At 42.2% G+C, this 16,219-nt stretch overlaps 1 protein-coding gene across 13 annotated transcripts in view; it reads left to right on the top strand.

The window, feature by feature from the left end:
- Window positions 1-16,219, top strand: part of Eif4g3 (eukaryotic translation initiation factor 4 gamma 3) — a 205,253-nt gene that overhangs the window by 130,989 nt on the left and 58,045 nt on the right. For all 13 annotated transcript variants that reach the window (XM_035439492.1, XM_035439495.1, XM_035439496.1 and 10 more), the window contains one exon: window positions 15,270-15,358. In XM_035439492.1, coding sequence (XP_035295383.1) covers window positions 15,270-15,358 — 89 coding nt within the window. The remainder of the gene's footprint in view (window positions 1-15,269; window positions 15,359-16,219) is intronic.

Here is a 16,219-nt window from a genome sequence, read left to right as displayed (position 1 = left end):
TATTCCATGAGAGAAATAAATTACATACTGCATATATGATGTAACTAGTAAATTCACAGAGAAAATTAAGTAGTTATAAAAGTAGGAAAAAGATTATCACTCTTTTTTTTCCCTCTCCTTCTCCAAGACAATGTAGCTCTATGTAGCTCAGACTGTCCTGAACCTTCTTCTGGCCTCTCATTCGCAGATCCATCTTCCTTTGCCTGCAGAAGGCTGGGATTAGCCATGCCCGACGCCCTCACTTTCTGATGTTATTTTTAGTCAATAATTTAAGAGAAATGTAAAAGTCATGTGTGAGCTAGAATATAAACTTAGGGGAAAATAAATATATCTATTACAATAAATATATAAGGGGAGAGGTGTCTTTAATCGTGTTGATACATTTCAGGAGTAAAAGTAGCATTGAACAGGTGTGTGTGTGTTTGTGGGGTGCTCGGCCTGATGTGTGGGTGCTGGAATCCAGACCCCATTCTGTAGCTTTGCACAGGCAGGTGCTCTTAACCACCAAGCTGTATCTCCAGCCCTAGGGGAATTTTCTCAAATGAATTAACAAGAAAGCTTGCACAGTCAACTATTGCATTATGTAAATGTGCTTGTCTGTTGATTACTCAATGGAGCCTGTGGTTGGGAAGATAATTACACCCAAGCCTGCTACACTATAGACAAAGTTCGCTGTGGCAGGGGTTCGTTGAGATAGGTGTTATTGATAAGTTATTTGTTATAGTTGACATCTTTTATCATTTAAATCCAAAATTTTAAAACAGCAGAAATCAGAAGTACAGCCAGGGTGTCTTTCTCTTCATAAGGGAAATGCTGTTTACAGGCCAGTATTTCATAAAGCATCCATTGTCTGTGATCATGCTGCTAGGTTGCAGAAGTGCAATGTCTGAACACTGTCATTGACGTGTAATTGTGATACAGTGGTAAATATAACTATGTCATCTTGTTATATAAGCAGTCTACCATCAAGATCATAGCCATATTTGTTACCTTAAAGTTTCTTCTTGGACGTAAGGAAATGTTCACCATTTTGATTGATGTTCTTCCAAAAACAAGCCCAGGCATCTGACAGATGCCTGCAACTCCAGCTCCAGGGAATCCAACCACCTATTCTGTTTTCTACAAGTACACACACACACACACACACACACACACACACACACACACACACACACACACACACACACACACACACACACACACACACACAGCCTGATCTACACACACACACACACACACACACACACACACACACACACACACACACACCCACCCTAGCCTGATCTACAGAAAAAGTTCCAGGACAGCCTGGGTTCCACAGAGAAACCCTGTGTTCGTAAATCCCTTTACCCTCATCCCAACCTCAGGCACCACTTTCTCCCTGCAATTTCAGGTCTATAACATTTTTAATGGAAAGTTAGCCATGATGTTATGTTAGTAAACAAATTCCTGAGTAGATTTTTAAGTTCTTCTCATTGACCTAGCACTATAGCCCAGTCTGACTGGGACTCACTATGACATTCTAGTGGGCCTTGAGATCTGAGTTCTGAGACTACAGTGGTTACATGTGTGCTCCCCCATGCCTGATTGTAGGTACTTTTACTCGAACTGGCCCAGCACTGGCATGATTAGCCAAGAGCGTGTACTGAGTCATCACATCAGATGCTATTAACGTTCCTGAATACCTCCTTCTTGTTCTTTGTGTGGTTTTTGGTTGTATAGTTGGTTGGTTGGTTTTAGATTCTCTGTTTATTTGGTTGTTTTGGTTTTTGGCTCTTCTAAGTACTTATTTTTTGTTTTTGTTGTCTTACAATTGTTATTTACTGTAATTTTTTTCTTCATAACAACATTCCCCTGCTATTCTACCGAGAGTTCCAGGTCACTCTAGCTACATAGCAGGAACCTGCCTAGTAAAATAACAAGATAAGCCCTTGCCAATTTGCATTCATTTGGACGCAGAGTGACACCTGGTATTATTGGGCCTCCTCTTCTTCAATATACTGTATCTTGCCACTTACCTAGTTCTCTGTCTCAGCAATGTTTTAAAGTATGCTGTTTAAGCCTTCTACCTTTTGCCAAACTCACTGATGCTGATGCTGATGCTGATGCTGTGTACACACTTTTTAGAGATATGTGTGTGAGACCTTGCATGTGCATGCCTGTATGCACACAGGTATATGCAGGTAGGTGCGTGGACCCTTGGAGCTTGAGTTTAGATGCATTTGCCTGATACTCAGGTCCTACCAGTTCTCACATAACCACATGTAGACTTGTTACAATTATGAAAACTCAGCCTGTACTTGAGGCTTGTTTCAAACTAGCTCTTATAACTTGGATCAACCTACTATTGATATTAACTTACTTTTCTGCCTCGTGACTTCACTACCTTGACTTTGCCCATGTTGCTTTCCTGCTTCCTTTGTGTCTGGCTGGTGACTTCTTGTGTTTCCACTTTTCTTCCAAGCGTTTTTCTCTGTCCCGAAAATCCTGCCTAGCTATTGGCCATTTAGCCTTACATTAAACCAATCATAGTGAAATATCTTCACACAGTGTAAAGTTATATATCACAGTGTTTCTCCCTTTTTGTCTAAATAAGAAAGGTTTTAACTAGCGTTAAACTGTAAACAGTGAGAATAATTATCAAGTAAGAAGTATTTTACAGTGTCCAGTCCAATTGTATTTGGCAGTTTCAGAGAAAAAATCTTAGTTACTTATCCTATCTTGGTGAGTCCAAAGTTTTGTACCTAATTTACATAACTATCCAGTCTTGAATTCCATCCAATACTCCAGAAGGAAATACTATTACCTGAGTAAACAGGAAGTACAGTTCAAGCCACTTCCAAAAAGACAGAGACATCTTGTCTGCCTGGACAGTCATCCAAAGTTTTTCTTTAGGGATTCCATCCTTTGTCTACAGGCCTATAATGTCTGGCAGACTTTCCTGTATAGCAGGAACTTTTGAAGGACTGTCCTACCCTTACCCCGTTTTGGCAAAGTTTGGCAGTCACTTTTCTTTATGTCCTGCAACTGTCTTCATAAACAGCAATCTGTCAGCAGCAGAGGCAAGTTTCTTGTCTAAATGACTCACTTTTGCCATAAAGAAAGCAAACATCGTATAGAGGGGCTTTGATTCCCATCCCCCTTTTTGAAGTAGATTGGTGTCTCTGGACATAGATGTGTCTCATTATCAAGAAAAGCTTTATGTTATTAAAACATTTTAAATGCCATATTCTGAGCAGGGCGTTGGTGGCACACGCCTTTAATCCCAGCACTCAGGAGGCAGAGGCAGGCAGATCTCTGTGAGTTCGAGGCCAGCCTGGTCTCCAGAGCGAGTGCCAGGATAGGCTCCAAAGCTACACAGAGAAACCCCGGTCTCGAAAAACCAAAAAAAAAAAAAAAAAAAAAAAAAAAGCCATATTCTGTAGGTCTTTGAAGTATCTAAAATATATCTCTGCATGATCTTAAAAAAATTACCTAACATGACTGTAAGTTTGATAGTTATAGGTGGCTAACTATTAACCTGTGTTTATTATCCCTATGTTATCACTAATAGCTTTACATAACCTTTTTAAATGTGCTGTATAGGTACAATTTCTTAAACAATAATAGAAACATATATGCAGTATAACAAAAGTAACCTTAAATATGTATCAATATACCAATGTAAGATATTTGAGACTAGTCTTTTAAAAGTAGACTAACAATCTACCCTTTTATCTCATAAGGAAAGAGATCCTTGACACTTTGTTTAGCTTTTCTCCTAACCATGACCAAAAACAACTTGTAACCAACCCCCTTAAATGATGACAGGCATCTGTTACCCATCAAACGGCCAAAAGCCATCGACCCTACCTCTTGGAAATGTGGGCATTTGTGTTCTTTAGAGTGCTTCTGGTTGTCTTAGTGTACTGGCATCTTTAGGAGACCCTGGGAAAATTAGGATAATGGTGACAGCTTGGTAGAGTTAGCTGTATAACTTGTTGTCCAGTCTTTGTCCAGTGCTTATCTGAAGTCCTAGCTGGAACAGTTTGTGAAACTAGAACATCTCAGCCATCAGCCTTGAAACTGTTCTGGATGTAGAACTCTGGGGAACAGGGAGGCTGGATCACCTGGGCCACCTGTTGTCATTAGTGCCTGGTCCCCATGTTCTGAAAACACATAAACTTTCAAAGGTTGCAAAAATATCTGCAATAACACAAATATGGGAAGTGTGCTATGCGTAATTCAGTTACAGGTGATTTTTGTTTGTGTTTGAGCAGGTAAAAGGCATCTGTCAACTGTGTAAGTCCATTGGACTGTATAATCAAACTGTAATATAAAGCGTGGAAAAATAAGTCATTAGGGATTGGTCACCAATAAAGATTTATCATGTCTCATCTCATCTCAGAGCTGTTCCCATTGTCATGGGGTCAGCTTGTATGTCACCTATCCTGTAGTCCCCCCCCACCCCCACCCTGTCTGTAGCCAAGATACTCAGGAGGTCTCCCCTGTCAAATCTCTCCATCTGAGCGCTATTAATCTAGAAGGAATTCATAACCTATTGTTTCCAGTGGAAACAAAAGCATAACCTAATGCACCACATTGTTCGACTTCCATTTTGAATTTAAGACATTTTTAAAACATATAGGTTGGTTTAATTTAGCAGTTTCCATAATCCAATGTCTCTCAGCAGTTATTGATTCTTTTAAAATTCATATTAATAGGATACCATATAAGATCCAGACTCTGTTGTGTATTTTCCATCCTTACGTGGCTTATTTTATTACTTTACTCTCTTTAAAAACCTGACTTTAAGGCCAGGCGTTGGTGGCGCATGCCTTTAATCCTAGCACTCAGGAGGCAGAGGCAGGTGGATCTCTGTGAGTTCGAGGCCAGCCTGGTCTCCAGAGCAAGTGCCAGGACAGGCTCCAAAGCTACACAGAGAAACCCTGTCTCAAAACAAAACAAAACAACAAAACAAAAAAAAAGACCCTGACTTTATTATTTTTAAACTTTTTTCTATTACTGTCTGTACCAATTTTTTCTTAAGCCTACGTACATTGTTAAAAAACACTGTGACCTGTTTAAAGTTTTTTTTTTTTTTATCTGAATTTTCTCTATTACCTGTTTGTAACCTTTTCTGTGTGCATGAACAAAATCTTTTTTGGGGGGGGGGGGGTAGAGACAAGGTTTCTGTGTGGCTTTGGAGGCTGTGCTGGGACTAGTTCTTGTAGACCAGGCTGATCTCAAACTCAGAGAACCGCCTGCGTCAGCCTCCCTAGCGCTGGAATTAAAGGCTTGCACCACCCCCTCCTGGCGCAAGAGCAAAATCTTAAACCTGCCATGTAGCTTAGCTCATGGCACACTGGCAACTGAAGCACCCAGACAGCTGCCGGGAGGTGTGTCTCTATCTTGACAGACACAAGAGTAGGAAGCCGAGTTTGAGTTCGTTTTTTTGTGTTTTTAGCTTTTTTTATTCTTCCTGAGGTCTTCCATTGATATACTTGGCCAGACGTTGGGCACCAATTATAGGTGTTCTTGCCTTCCAGCTGCCAAATCACAACACAGAGACTTACTAATTATGAAAGCTTGACCAATAGCTTAGGCTTGTTTCTACCTAGCTCTTAAAACTGACATTAACCCATTTCTATTCATTTCCTTTCTGCCTTGTGGCTTTATTTCCTTTACTCTGCCAGGTGGCTTTCTTACTTCCTCCAAGTCTGGCTCATGACTCCTTGTGCCTTCATCCTTTTCCCTGCCAGCATTCTCTCCCCCTGAAATCCTGCCTAGCTTTTTATTAAACCAATGACAGTGGAATGTCTTCACACAGTTAAAGGAATGTTCCACAACAGCTACTCAGCTTGTTACATGGGGGTTAGGATCCGAAAGTTGTGTCTTCATGGGTGGGCAGCACATGCTCTTAAATGCTGAGCATTGAGACAGCCCCTTCACGCATCTTTAATGCCAGTTCTTGTTCTTTAATGGTGTAAGAAATGCCAAGTGCAGTGGACTTAAGGTTCCTTGATAAAACTCACCAGTTTATTTATTCATTTGTTTATTTGTTTTGGTATTTTGAGACAGGGTTTCTCTGTGTAATAGCCCAGCTGTCCTGGAACTAGCTCTGTAGACCAGGCTGGCCTTTAACTGACAGAGATCCGCCTGCCTCTGCTGGAATTAAAGGCTTTTTTTTAATTCTTATTGTGTGTGTGTGTGTGCACATGCACCATTGCACACTTGTAGAGGTTAGATGACAACTTTGTGAAGGTGTGGAGTTGAGACAGACTCTCTGTACCTCTGACTGTTCTCGAAAACTCTGTATAGACCAGGCTGCCTCTGTGTCCTGGGTGCTGGGATTAAAACTGTGCCTCTGTGCCTCCTTCCATCCATGGTTTAATGAGTTCTCAGGATCAAACTTAAGTCCTGAGTCATCTCATTGGACTCCTTATCCGTTTTATATTTTTTTCAAAACATTTGTAGCTGAATTTGGTATTTTTCATTTATTTGTTAACACAGTGGAACCTCAAGTCTGGTGTTCAGCAGACAGCAGGAAAACAGATATCCCTGCTCCCTCCCTGTGCAGGAGAAAGCACGAAGTCACTCATCATTATATACCTCGTTTGCTGGAGAAATAGTCTTGCTGCTGAGAGCTCATTTTTGACATATAAGTAAAATTGGTTCAGTGCTCTTCCTGCATCTACTGTGAGATTATTTTAGAGCTTGCTTTTTTGGTTTACTTTTTATTTGCATTAATAAGTAAATAATGAACCAAATTTGCTTTCCTGAGATAAAATTTGATCTTGATGTGAATATAAACTTTTCATTTTGTCATTATTGTGTTTGCATGTATGTTTGTGTGTCAGAGTATATGCCGTGGTGCATCTGTGGCAGTCTAAGGACAACTCCCAGGAGTTGTTACTCTCCTTCCACCATGGAATCTGGGCAGTAAATTGAGTTCAGTTGGTTTGTATTGAAAAACCATCTAGCTGCTGGACCGTCCCTCCACACTGGGGTATATATGTAGTGTTGAATTTCCGTCTGCTAAACTCTGTGGGTTTGCTTTCATTTGGTTTTGATTTTTGATTTGGTTTTCTAGTGTCTGGTTAATTGTCATATATTTAGGCAATGACCTCATGGAATGAATTAGAACTACGTAGGTTTTTTTCCTCAAATATTTGGTAGAATTTACCATTAAGTCAGTTGAAAAGACATAACATGAAGAGAAAAAGGTCAAGTTTGCCCATAGTTTACATTCTGGTAGAACTAATACACCTTGTCCTTGTCGCTGTTACTGTCATTGTTTGATATGTCCAGACAGTGGAGACCAGGAGTTGACAAGAGTGGAAAGCACAGACTTGATAAGACCAGCAAACCAAAAGACAGAAGCAGTATAGAAAAACAAACAGGCTACTTTGTCAACTTCACTTAATTGCCTTTTTAAAATACCCTACAGTGAAACCATTAAACTTTAAGTGCACATGACAAATTGACCAAGATAAGCTTTGTTGAGGTTCATTTAAAAGGTGTTCCAGTTGGGCTCGGTGGGTAAAGGTATGTGTCACCAAGCGTGAACCTGCTCCCCTCCAGGGACCCATATGACAAAGAGAGAACTGGCTTCCATAAGCTGTCCTCTGACCCACATGCACAATCAATATCTTAAATTCCCAGAACTTAAGTCAGAGCAGATACTTTCTCTTGCCATGGTGTAATTCAGTTTGGAAATCATTGAGAAGATCCCTTGGGCAAGTCCTCCCAGCACTTAGACACTAGGTTAGACACTTAGACATTAAAATTCCTGGAGGTCAGAGGAAAAGCCAGCGGGAAAGCATTTGTATCTGTAGCAGAATGAGAAGCCAGCACAGCAAGATTTGTGGAATGTTTCCCATGCTGTTACAGTAGCTGTTGTAAATGTAGTGATAAGCAGTGGGCATATATCATCTTACAGTTTTGTAGGTCAGAGGGCCACAGTAGCCCTGGAGGTTCCCAGAGGCCTGCATCTCTGGGCCTCTCACTGGGGAGCCTGTTCATTGCTTTCTCAACCGCTGTGCCTTGCTGGGCAGTTAGTTGTACTACTCACACTTCCCTTAATCCTCCTGCCTCCTTCACTTAAAAATGCCTTTTTGATTACTTGGCATCTAATGCGCTCCTGTCCATCTGAAGATGCTTAATTTGACCACATCTACAGGGGGCACTTGGCCATGCACAGGGTTGTAAGGCAATATTGGAGCAATATTATTCTGCATAGCATACTGTGAGCTAATGTGTATATGGAAATTTGTTTTTAATTAATTTATTTATTCATTTTGGTTTGGTTTGGTTTTCATTTTTCAAGAAAGGATTTCTCTGTGTAGCCCTGGCTGTCCTGGAACTCTGTAGACCACACTGGCCTCAAACTCAAGAGATCTGCCTGCCTCTGCCTCCAGAGTCCTGAGATTAAAGTGTGCGCTACCACTGCCCGGATGGATGGAAATTTCACACTGCATTCAATTAGTGGTTTAAAGAAAAATATCTTCAGTGGGGTGGTGGTAGCACATGCCTTTAATCCCAGCACTCGGGAGGCAGAGGCAGGCAGATCTCTCTGAGTGTGAGACCAGCCTGGTCTACAAGAGCTAGTTCTAGGACAACTTCCAAAGCCACCGAGAAACCCTGTCTCGAAAAACCAAAAAGTTAAATATCTTCATAGTGTTGGCCTCAGGATCCACCCTCAGAAACTGTTAAAAGTAAATAAAATTCAGAGGAAGGGGGCAAATGGGATAAAATATGAAGCAAAATTTAAAAAAAATAAAAAAACAGGTGGTAATTGACAGCATCAATAGAATTCATCTAGGTATCACTCATTAAGTAGCCTCACTGATGAATAATTTTAAAGCGAGAAGTAAAAACTCCATTGTGTCTAGACATCTGCTTTTGGTAGGACATAGGGCTGATCCTTCCGCTTTCTTATACTTACTATCTGAAAAGCTTTAGACAGAACGGGGGCAGTTACCAACCTCGTAGGAACCTCAGAGTCTGAAGTGTGGAGTCCTGCGTGCTTCTCTCTCCACACCTCGTTCATGCATCTTCCTCATTGACACCGTTCTTTGCAGCTGTTCTATGTGGCCACTGTTGGTGTTTTTGTATTGTTCTAGGCCAGGTCTCACTTTGTAGCCCAGGCTACCTGAAACTCACAGAGATCCGCCCGCCTCTGCCTCCCCAGTGCTGGAATCAACGACATATGCCACCATGCCCTGCAGTGTCCACTGTAGAATTTCTCTCCTCTCACCCAGATCTTTCTTTCCAACATAAATCGACATTTCTCTTTGTAGATTCCCATGGGAATTTCTGAAACAGACAAACAAAAATGTCAAAGTAGAGGACAAAATAGATTACACGGCCTAAAGAAACCTGGTAGAGGCCCAGAGCTTGGGAATGTGTGGGCTCTGATTTCGTGCTGACTGAAGGGCAGAGAGCTAAGAAGAAAAGTCGTATGAAGAGAAAAGGATGGATGCGAAGGGCTGAAAGCCAGGTGTCTAGGGTGGGAACTCTCGGGGAGTTCCATTGCTGGAACATTCTACTCTGTTTATGTTACGCCTGTGACGATGTGCTTGCCCCTCCTCAGCAGGTGAAATGCTACCTCAGTTTTGTGTCACTTGAGTTCTGAGCCCTGTACTCAGGACACATAATGCACACTCACCCCACAGAATGGAAAGGAAGAAAAGGAATCTTCTGTAGTTGAGGCTCTCGACTGCTAGCTACACTCTTAATTCTCATTACTGGTTTGTGACAAGAGTGAAACCCTTTCACAGTCTGATCAATTTGCAGAAATACAGAAAAGCAGCAGACACAATGTTATTATTCAACAACCTTTGGTGCTGGACTGAGAGTACCACGGCAGCTCGTGAGAGAGACCTCAGAACCTAAGTCTTCTATCCCTGACCCGACCACCTGGCTCCCACCAGAATCCACGTTCTGAAAGGCAAGGGCGAGCTCTTTGTCCTCTGACCTGCATGAGCCATGCTCGAGTCAGCTAAATGAGTAAATAAATACTTAGTTTTAAGATGTAACCGACATACTTGTATTTTGTGCTGTTAGTTGGTAGCTGTATTTACCATACTGTTTGTGGTAGTAGCAGTAGTAGCATTTGTCGTCTTGCAGCAGTGTTTTTCTGTGTAGCTCACCATGACTTTGAACTTCCTGTGTCCACGCTGGTCTTAAACGTGAAGTTTTACTACCTCAGCTGCCTTGAAGTATCCCCCTAAACTGTATTTCTTCTTACTTCAGCCACCTTGTCATGTACCCCACCTAGTTCCTCCTAAATTCTGGTAATTTCAGGGGCCATCTGTTAGTTGCTTCTATTCAAATGAAAAGCACAACTCAGGTCTTTGTGACAAGCAGGTAGTCACTAGAGCCAGGTAGCTGGGTGAGAAGTCCCATTGTGACAGGGAGACAAAGCTGAGGAAAGCACTTCTTGGCTCTGAGTTATAATGCAGATAAATTACACATCCCAGAACTGTGGATGTAGCATGCCTTCCATGGAAAGGAGTAAGGGCATAATTGACTGTGAATCAAGGGGCCTGTCAGGGAATATTCCGGATTCTAGGACCTGCCACAAACAGTGGCTCAGAAAAGTCTCCACTGTGCTCTGTGCTGGATATGAAATTCCAAAACTATTTACCTAGTATTGATACGGATTTTCTATAGGCTAGTCAGACATTTTGTTCTGTTCCTACTTTTTACTGTCTTTTAAACATTTATTTTGTATGTTTCTGTTAGTATACACATTTGCAACACTGTATGGCTGTCAGAGGACAGCTTGTGGGAGTTGAATCTTTCATTGCCCCTTGTGGGGCCTATTGAACTCAGGTTATCTTGCTTCATGGCAAGTGCCTTCACCAGAGCCACATCCTGCTCCTTAAATCCTCTTAATTAAATGACTGAAGTTTCTTAGTTCTTTACCTTTAGCTCTTTTACAGTTTTTCACTACTTACTATATATTTACTGTTGGTATATATAAGTCTTCTCCCCTCTGAAATAAACGGCATTCTCTTTGCAAGGAAAAAAAAATCTCAGTCATGTCCCTATGACTCACTTACTTTGAAAAATTACCCCACCCCCACCCCGAATACTAGTGTGAACTAAGGTTAAACAACATTTAGTGGACTGAATGTAAGCTTTGCAGCTCTGATGGAAAGGTATCCTGGTGGTTGGGAGCCAAGGAACACAGAGACGTGTAAGCTAGCAGCTTACAGCTTTGCCCCAAGGAAAGGTTTCCCCAATGGAAGTGTAACAAGAAGTGTCACAGTGTTACAGCTCCACTAGGAGGAAGTTTCCCAGCAAAAGTGTTACAGCTCTACTAAGGTCAGTGTAACCACTCTGCTTTGCTCTAGCTGTGGGTAAAGTTGTTACTTCTGGGCTAATCTGGAGAAAGTGTCACATGCACAAGAAACCACCTAAAGAGATTTCTTGGGAAGGAAAAGTTCAGGGTGGTGGCTACCTCTAAGGGTGAGAAGCAGCAGCAAACTGAACAGGGTACAGTTTTTATAGGGTTTTTCCTCTTGGGTGGAACTTTCCTGGGTAGCTAGAGATTGGTGGGATTTCATGCTTAGGGACCTCATGGATTGGTGGGATTCTGCAGCCTGACTCTGGGGCAAGCTCAGGAATTGGAGGAATTTCAAGCCGGGTCTTGGGTCTAATCACGGTCAGGGTGTTTTTTTCTTGGCCCCGTTGATAATGTAATTTGGACAACTTTAGAAAAGCCCCAGAATGCAGCAAGCAAGGCTTGGTGGACAGTAGGGGAATCATTGTACAGAGCTGGGGCACTGATATTCTCCGTGTGTGCACGCTCACACACACACACAGTGAATGTTGGGCTCCTAGGTTTGCCATAAGGATGAGAAGGGGTGGGGTGGGGTGGGGTGGGGTTACATATTGCATCAAATGTTTTTTTCTGTTTTGCACATGCCCTGAGACTGTGATCTAATTCAGAGGTCACTCACTAATTACCCTGCTGAAGGAAGTTCCCAGGCAGCTCAGCATCTTGGCTGTGGCATGCTTATAGCCAACTTTCCCTAGAGGAGTCTAGGGTGAGAATTGGGAGCAAATCAAAACAAAATACCTGAAACAGGGGTGGGGAGGCGGGGGCTTAGAAAGCCAGAGCCAAGACACTAGATGTGTTAGAAAGAAACCAGAGCCAGGCCTGGCCTGCACTTGGGATGCAATGGCAGGTGAATTTCTGAGAGCTCGGTGCCTTCCTGGTCTGTACAGAGTTCTAAGCCAGCCAGGGCTGCATAGTGGGAACCTGTCTCCAAGTGGGTATGGAGAAAGGAGACCAAGAAGCCACGTACTTTGCACTGAGACAATAGAAAAGGTGTCATGGGGCATGTAATGATTTGCTGACCCAGAAGCAGTTTGAAACTGTAAGGTCTGAACTTGTTTGAATACTTAAAAAAAAAAGGTACCTCAGGTCTCTGGCTGTTGCCTCTGGAAGCGTTTTCCACCTTTGGCCACCCAGAGCCAGAGCAGTACAAGAAGAGTCTGGCTATTGTGCAAGCCTTGGTACACCTTGGCATCTTTCAAGGAATGTTGGCCTTGTAAGCATCCAGACCTGAAGTCACCAGTCTCATAAATCTCCTCTGTGGGCTTCCAGTCACAAGAGCTCCATCCAGAGTTCAGAGGAAGGCCCAAAGCTAATCAGGGAGGCAGGGGTGTGGTCTCTGCAGGCAGCTTCACAGAGAGCAGTGCACCAGGCTGTGAGGGTAAAGCAGAAGGCACAGTGGAAACACTGGAGAGTAGATGTCTTCTGTAGACAGCAGAGTCAGCCCAAGCGTGGTCACTTGGGCTGTAAAGACAACATAGAAGGGGCCTTCCTATACCCTTTGCAGGCCACATCATGCCAATGGCTGCTTCAGGTGCTGGGCATGGAGCTAACAGGGCCCAGTGTTTACTCTGTCGGGTTTTGTCTTGCTTTGCTTATATTCCTGTATCCCTCCATCCCCTTCCCAGAATGCTTCCTCCATGCCTTTGTAGCTTACAAAGGTGTAACGTGGTTTATTGCTCTACAAGGGTTCCCAGCTAAGAGTTTACATTGAGTCTCAGAAGAGACTTGGAATTTGACTCAGAACAAGGCTGTGTTGGTGCTTTCTGGCGATTCGTGAGCCTAGTTCCCACTATGAGATGAGGATGCATGTTGGAAGAGCTGCAAATGGAATGCTGTGGTTTGAAATGTGTCTGTATGAAGTTGACAAGCAGTGGGTCTGTCATGTTGGATAGTGTCTACTTTGTTAGCTTGAGAAGGACTTGAAGATTGAGAAACATGTAGTTGAGTTGTTCTTTGGCGATATACAAGAGAGAATTAACTAACCTAGAGAGTACTTGCCTGTGTGCACCCAGCAGTAACCTGGGAGCCATAATGGAACAAAGGGGAAGAAGGAGGCAGCCAGCCAGGCATGTAACCCTTTGCTGCTGTGACAGGAACTCCTTGCTCCACCACCTCAGTTTGGATCTCAGCACCCGTATATCTGTACATCTAGGAAACCTAACATAACTATAAGTTTTGACTATTATAGGTGACTATCTGTAATCTGTATCTAATTATACATTACATTTTTAAAAGAGCTGTATAAACACAATATCTAAACAAGAGTAGAAATATACATATGACAAAGTTGACCTTAAATTTGTATCAGTAAACCAAAATCCATACCAATGCAAAGTATTTATTTCTATATCATATTCTGCTTTTTAAAGAGAGAGAGAGGTTGACTGTGATCATTAACCATTTCTAACCAACCCCGTTTAAATGGAAAACTGACATTTATACAAAATATTCATGAATTTGGGAGTAGTTCTCTCCAAACTGCTTCCTTCTTTTTAGGGGCACTGTCAATCCCAAGGGGATCATGAGAAAGCCCAGAACAATGGGCAAATCCTGGCTCTAGTAATCTGCAAGGCCGCATCGACTCAACTGTCCTGGATGTTGGATCACCTGGGCCACTGCTTCAGGGGGTCTTCTTTAATCAAACCATGTTAGTCTGGAAGGAATCTACAGCTTTTCATCTTCTATGGAATCAAAAGGAGAACTTTTTTTTTTCCCCAGAGTAGCATGTCCTTAGACTTAAATTTTGAAGTCAAGGCATTTTCAAAATATATAGGTTGGATGAATCCCTCAGCATTTATAATCAGATGTCTTTTAGCAGCTCTTGGCCCTTCCTCAGCAGTCAAACAATTTAAAGACAACATGATAGCATACAGTCTCCAGGCTCTGGGTGTATCTTCCATCTTTACATGGCTTGATTATTATTATTACTCTATTTCTTTTACTTTTTTGGTATTTTTTTGAGGCAGGGTTTCTCTGTATATCTTTGGCTATCCCGGAACTCACTCTGTAGACCAGGCTGGCCTTGAAATCACAGAGATCTGCCTGCTTCTGCCTCCCGTGTGCTAGGATTAAAGGTGTCTGCCATCACACCCAGCTACTCTTATTTTCTTTTTCAAGGACTTTCTCTGTCCTTTTTCTCTTCCAAGCCTGTATGTATGTATGTATGTATGTATGTATGTATGTATGTATGTATGTATATTTTTTAACACACTTTTAGAGGTTTTTTCCTTTTTTCCTCTGACTCTGTTTTTACTGTATATCTCTATCTTTTTCTGACCACCTGAGTCTTAACTGACCTCATTTTTACGATGTATAGCTGACCTCTGCAGGGGATTAAGAAGTGTCCCTTGCTTATGATCACATGGGTGTAGATTTAACGCTCAAGCCAGTCTGTGTCATACTGATCTGATATGCTGGTAAGTGCAGCTTTTCAAACCTCAGGTTTCCGTTCAGACATGAATGTGGAGATTTAACTAGAGGAGTGTCTCTAACCTGAAAATGCAGCTGCTTCAAACTCTTGAGGCAGATGCATGTGGATGTCTCTGAGTTCAAGACCAACCTAGTCTATGTATTTCCAGGCCAGCCCACAGTGCTTCATGGTGAGATCTTGTCTCAAAAATAACCCCCCAAAACAGAGCTTTAGATTCTGGATTTTTAGATTAGGGATGCTCTGTCCCTTCTGAATCACATGCCAGATTCCTCATGCCATGTTGGAGTTTCCAGGCCAGCGGTGGAGAACTGAGTTTGTGTCTGACACACTTACCTTACACTGCAGTCGCTAGACTGCTGCTGTACAAGTGCTCACACAGCCGTCATCTGGCTCCTGGTCATAGGTGAATTTCTCTGTGCTTCTGGGTTTGAATGCAAGGATGTTTTAGATATGTCAATGCCCCAGCAGACTGCAGAGGTGAGTAACAGAACTGATCTTGTATTTCAGTGCAGACAGCCATCATTGCACCAAAGACATGGAAGAAAGCGAAAGATCGGAGCCGAACCCCAGATGAGGTGTTAGAGGCAGAGGCAGAGGTGAGTGACAACCCCTCCTGAACTTGCCCCGAGACCAGTGATGTCATTTCATAAAGAGATGTTGTTCTCTTGAGACAATGTTTTCCAATCAGATCTTGGCCTCTCAAGCTCAAAAACTAATTTCTGGGGGGTTTTGTTAAAGCCTTTTAGTGACATTTGATTTCCTTGAATAATTGCTGCTCTTCTTTGAGAATCTCTTATAAATAGTCAAGTTTAGTCAACTCTCCCTAGGTGGAAAAGGAAAAGTGTGTGTATGGTAGCGTTATTTTTGGTTTTATTTGTTGTTTTGTTTGTAATATTTCTACATTGTTTGCATGTGTGTATCCAGGTTCATTCATGTACATTAGGTATGTATAGACCAGAAGTCAATGTTGGCTGTTGTCTTACTCTGTCACTTCAACCATATATTTTAGTCCATCGTCACTAAACCTGGGGATCAACTAGTGGGCTGGTCAGTGAGCTCCAGGGATATGCCTACCTCCTTTTTGAGTTGTGGGGACCCAAAGTCAAATAGTTCTTAGGCCTAGCACAGACTTTACTGACTGGCTGTCTTGCCGGGACCTAAGCTCTTACTTTCTTAAATGTTACTGAAGATATATTATGATTACATTTTAGGGGATGATGCATTTTTCTTCTTGGTAGAGGAGAGGGGTTTATTTGCAACTTGACCCCAAACCGAGGAGTAAAATTCTCAGCTTTGCCCCTTTGACACACTTGTATTTATTTGTGTTTGTGTGCCTAAGGCAGCTTTTAAATAATATTCTTATGAGGCCCTTGTTTCTAATAAAAATTTCCATCTTGTTCACACAGCTAAGAGTATCCTTTGTTGCTTCCACTGTCCTGTTATTGTCCGTACACGAT

Source organism: Cricetulus griseus, chromosome 2 (assembly GCF_003668045.3).
Source record: "Cricetulus griseus strain 17A/GY chromosome 2, alternate assembly CriGri-PICRH-1.0, whole genome shotgun sequence".
NCBI lineage: Eukaryota > Metazoa > Chordata > Mammalia > Rodentia > Cricetidae > Cricetulus > Cricetulus griseus.
Note: the sequence above shows the minus strand (reverse complement) of the source record. Positions and strands in the feature narration are given on the sequence as shown.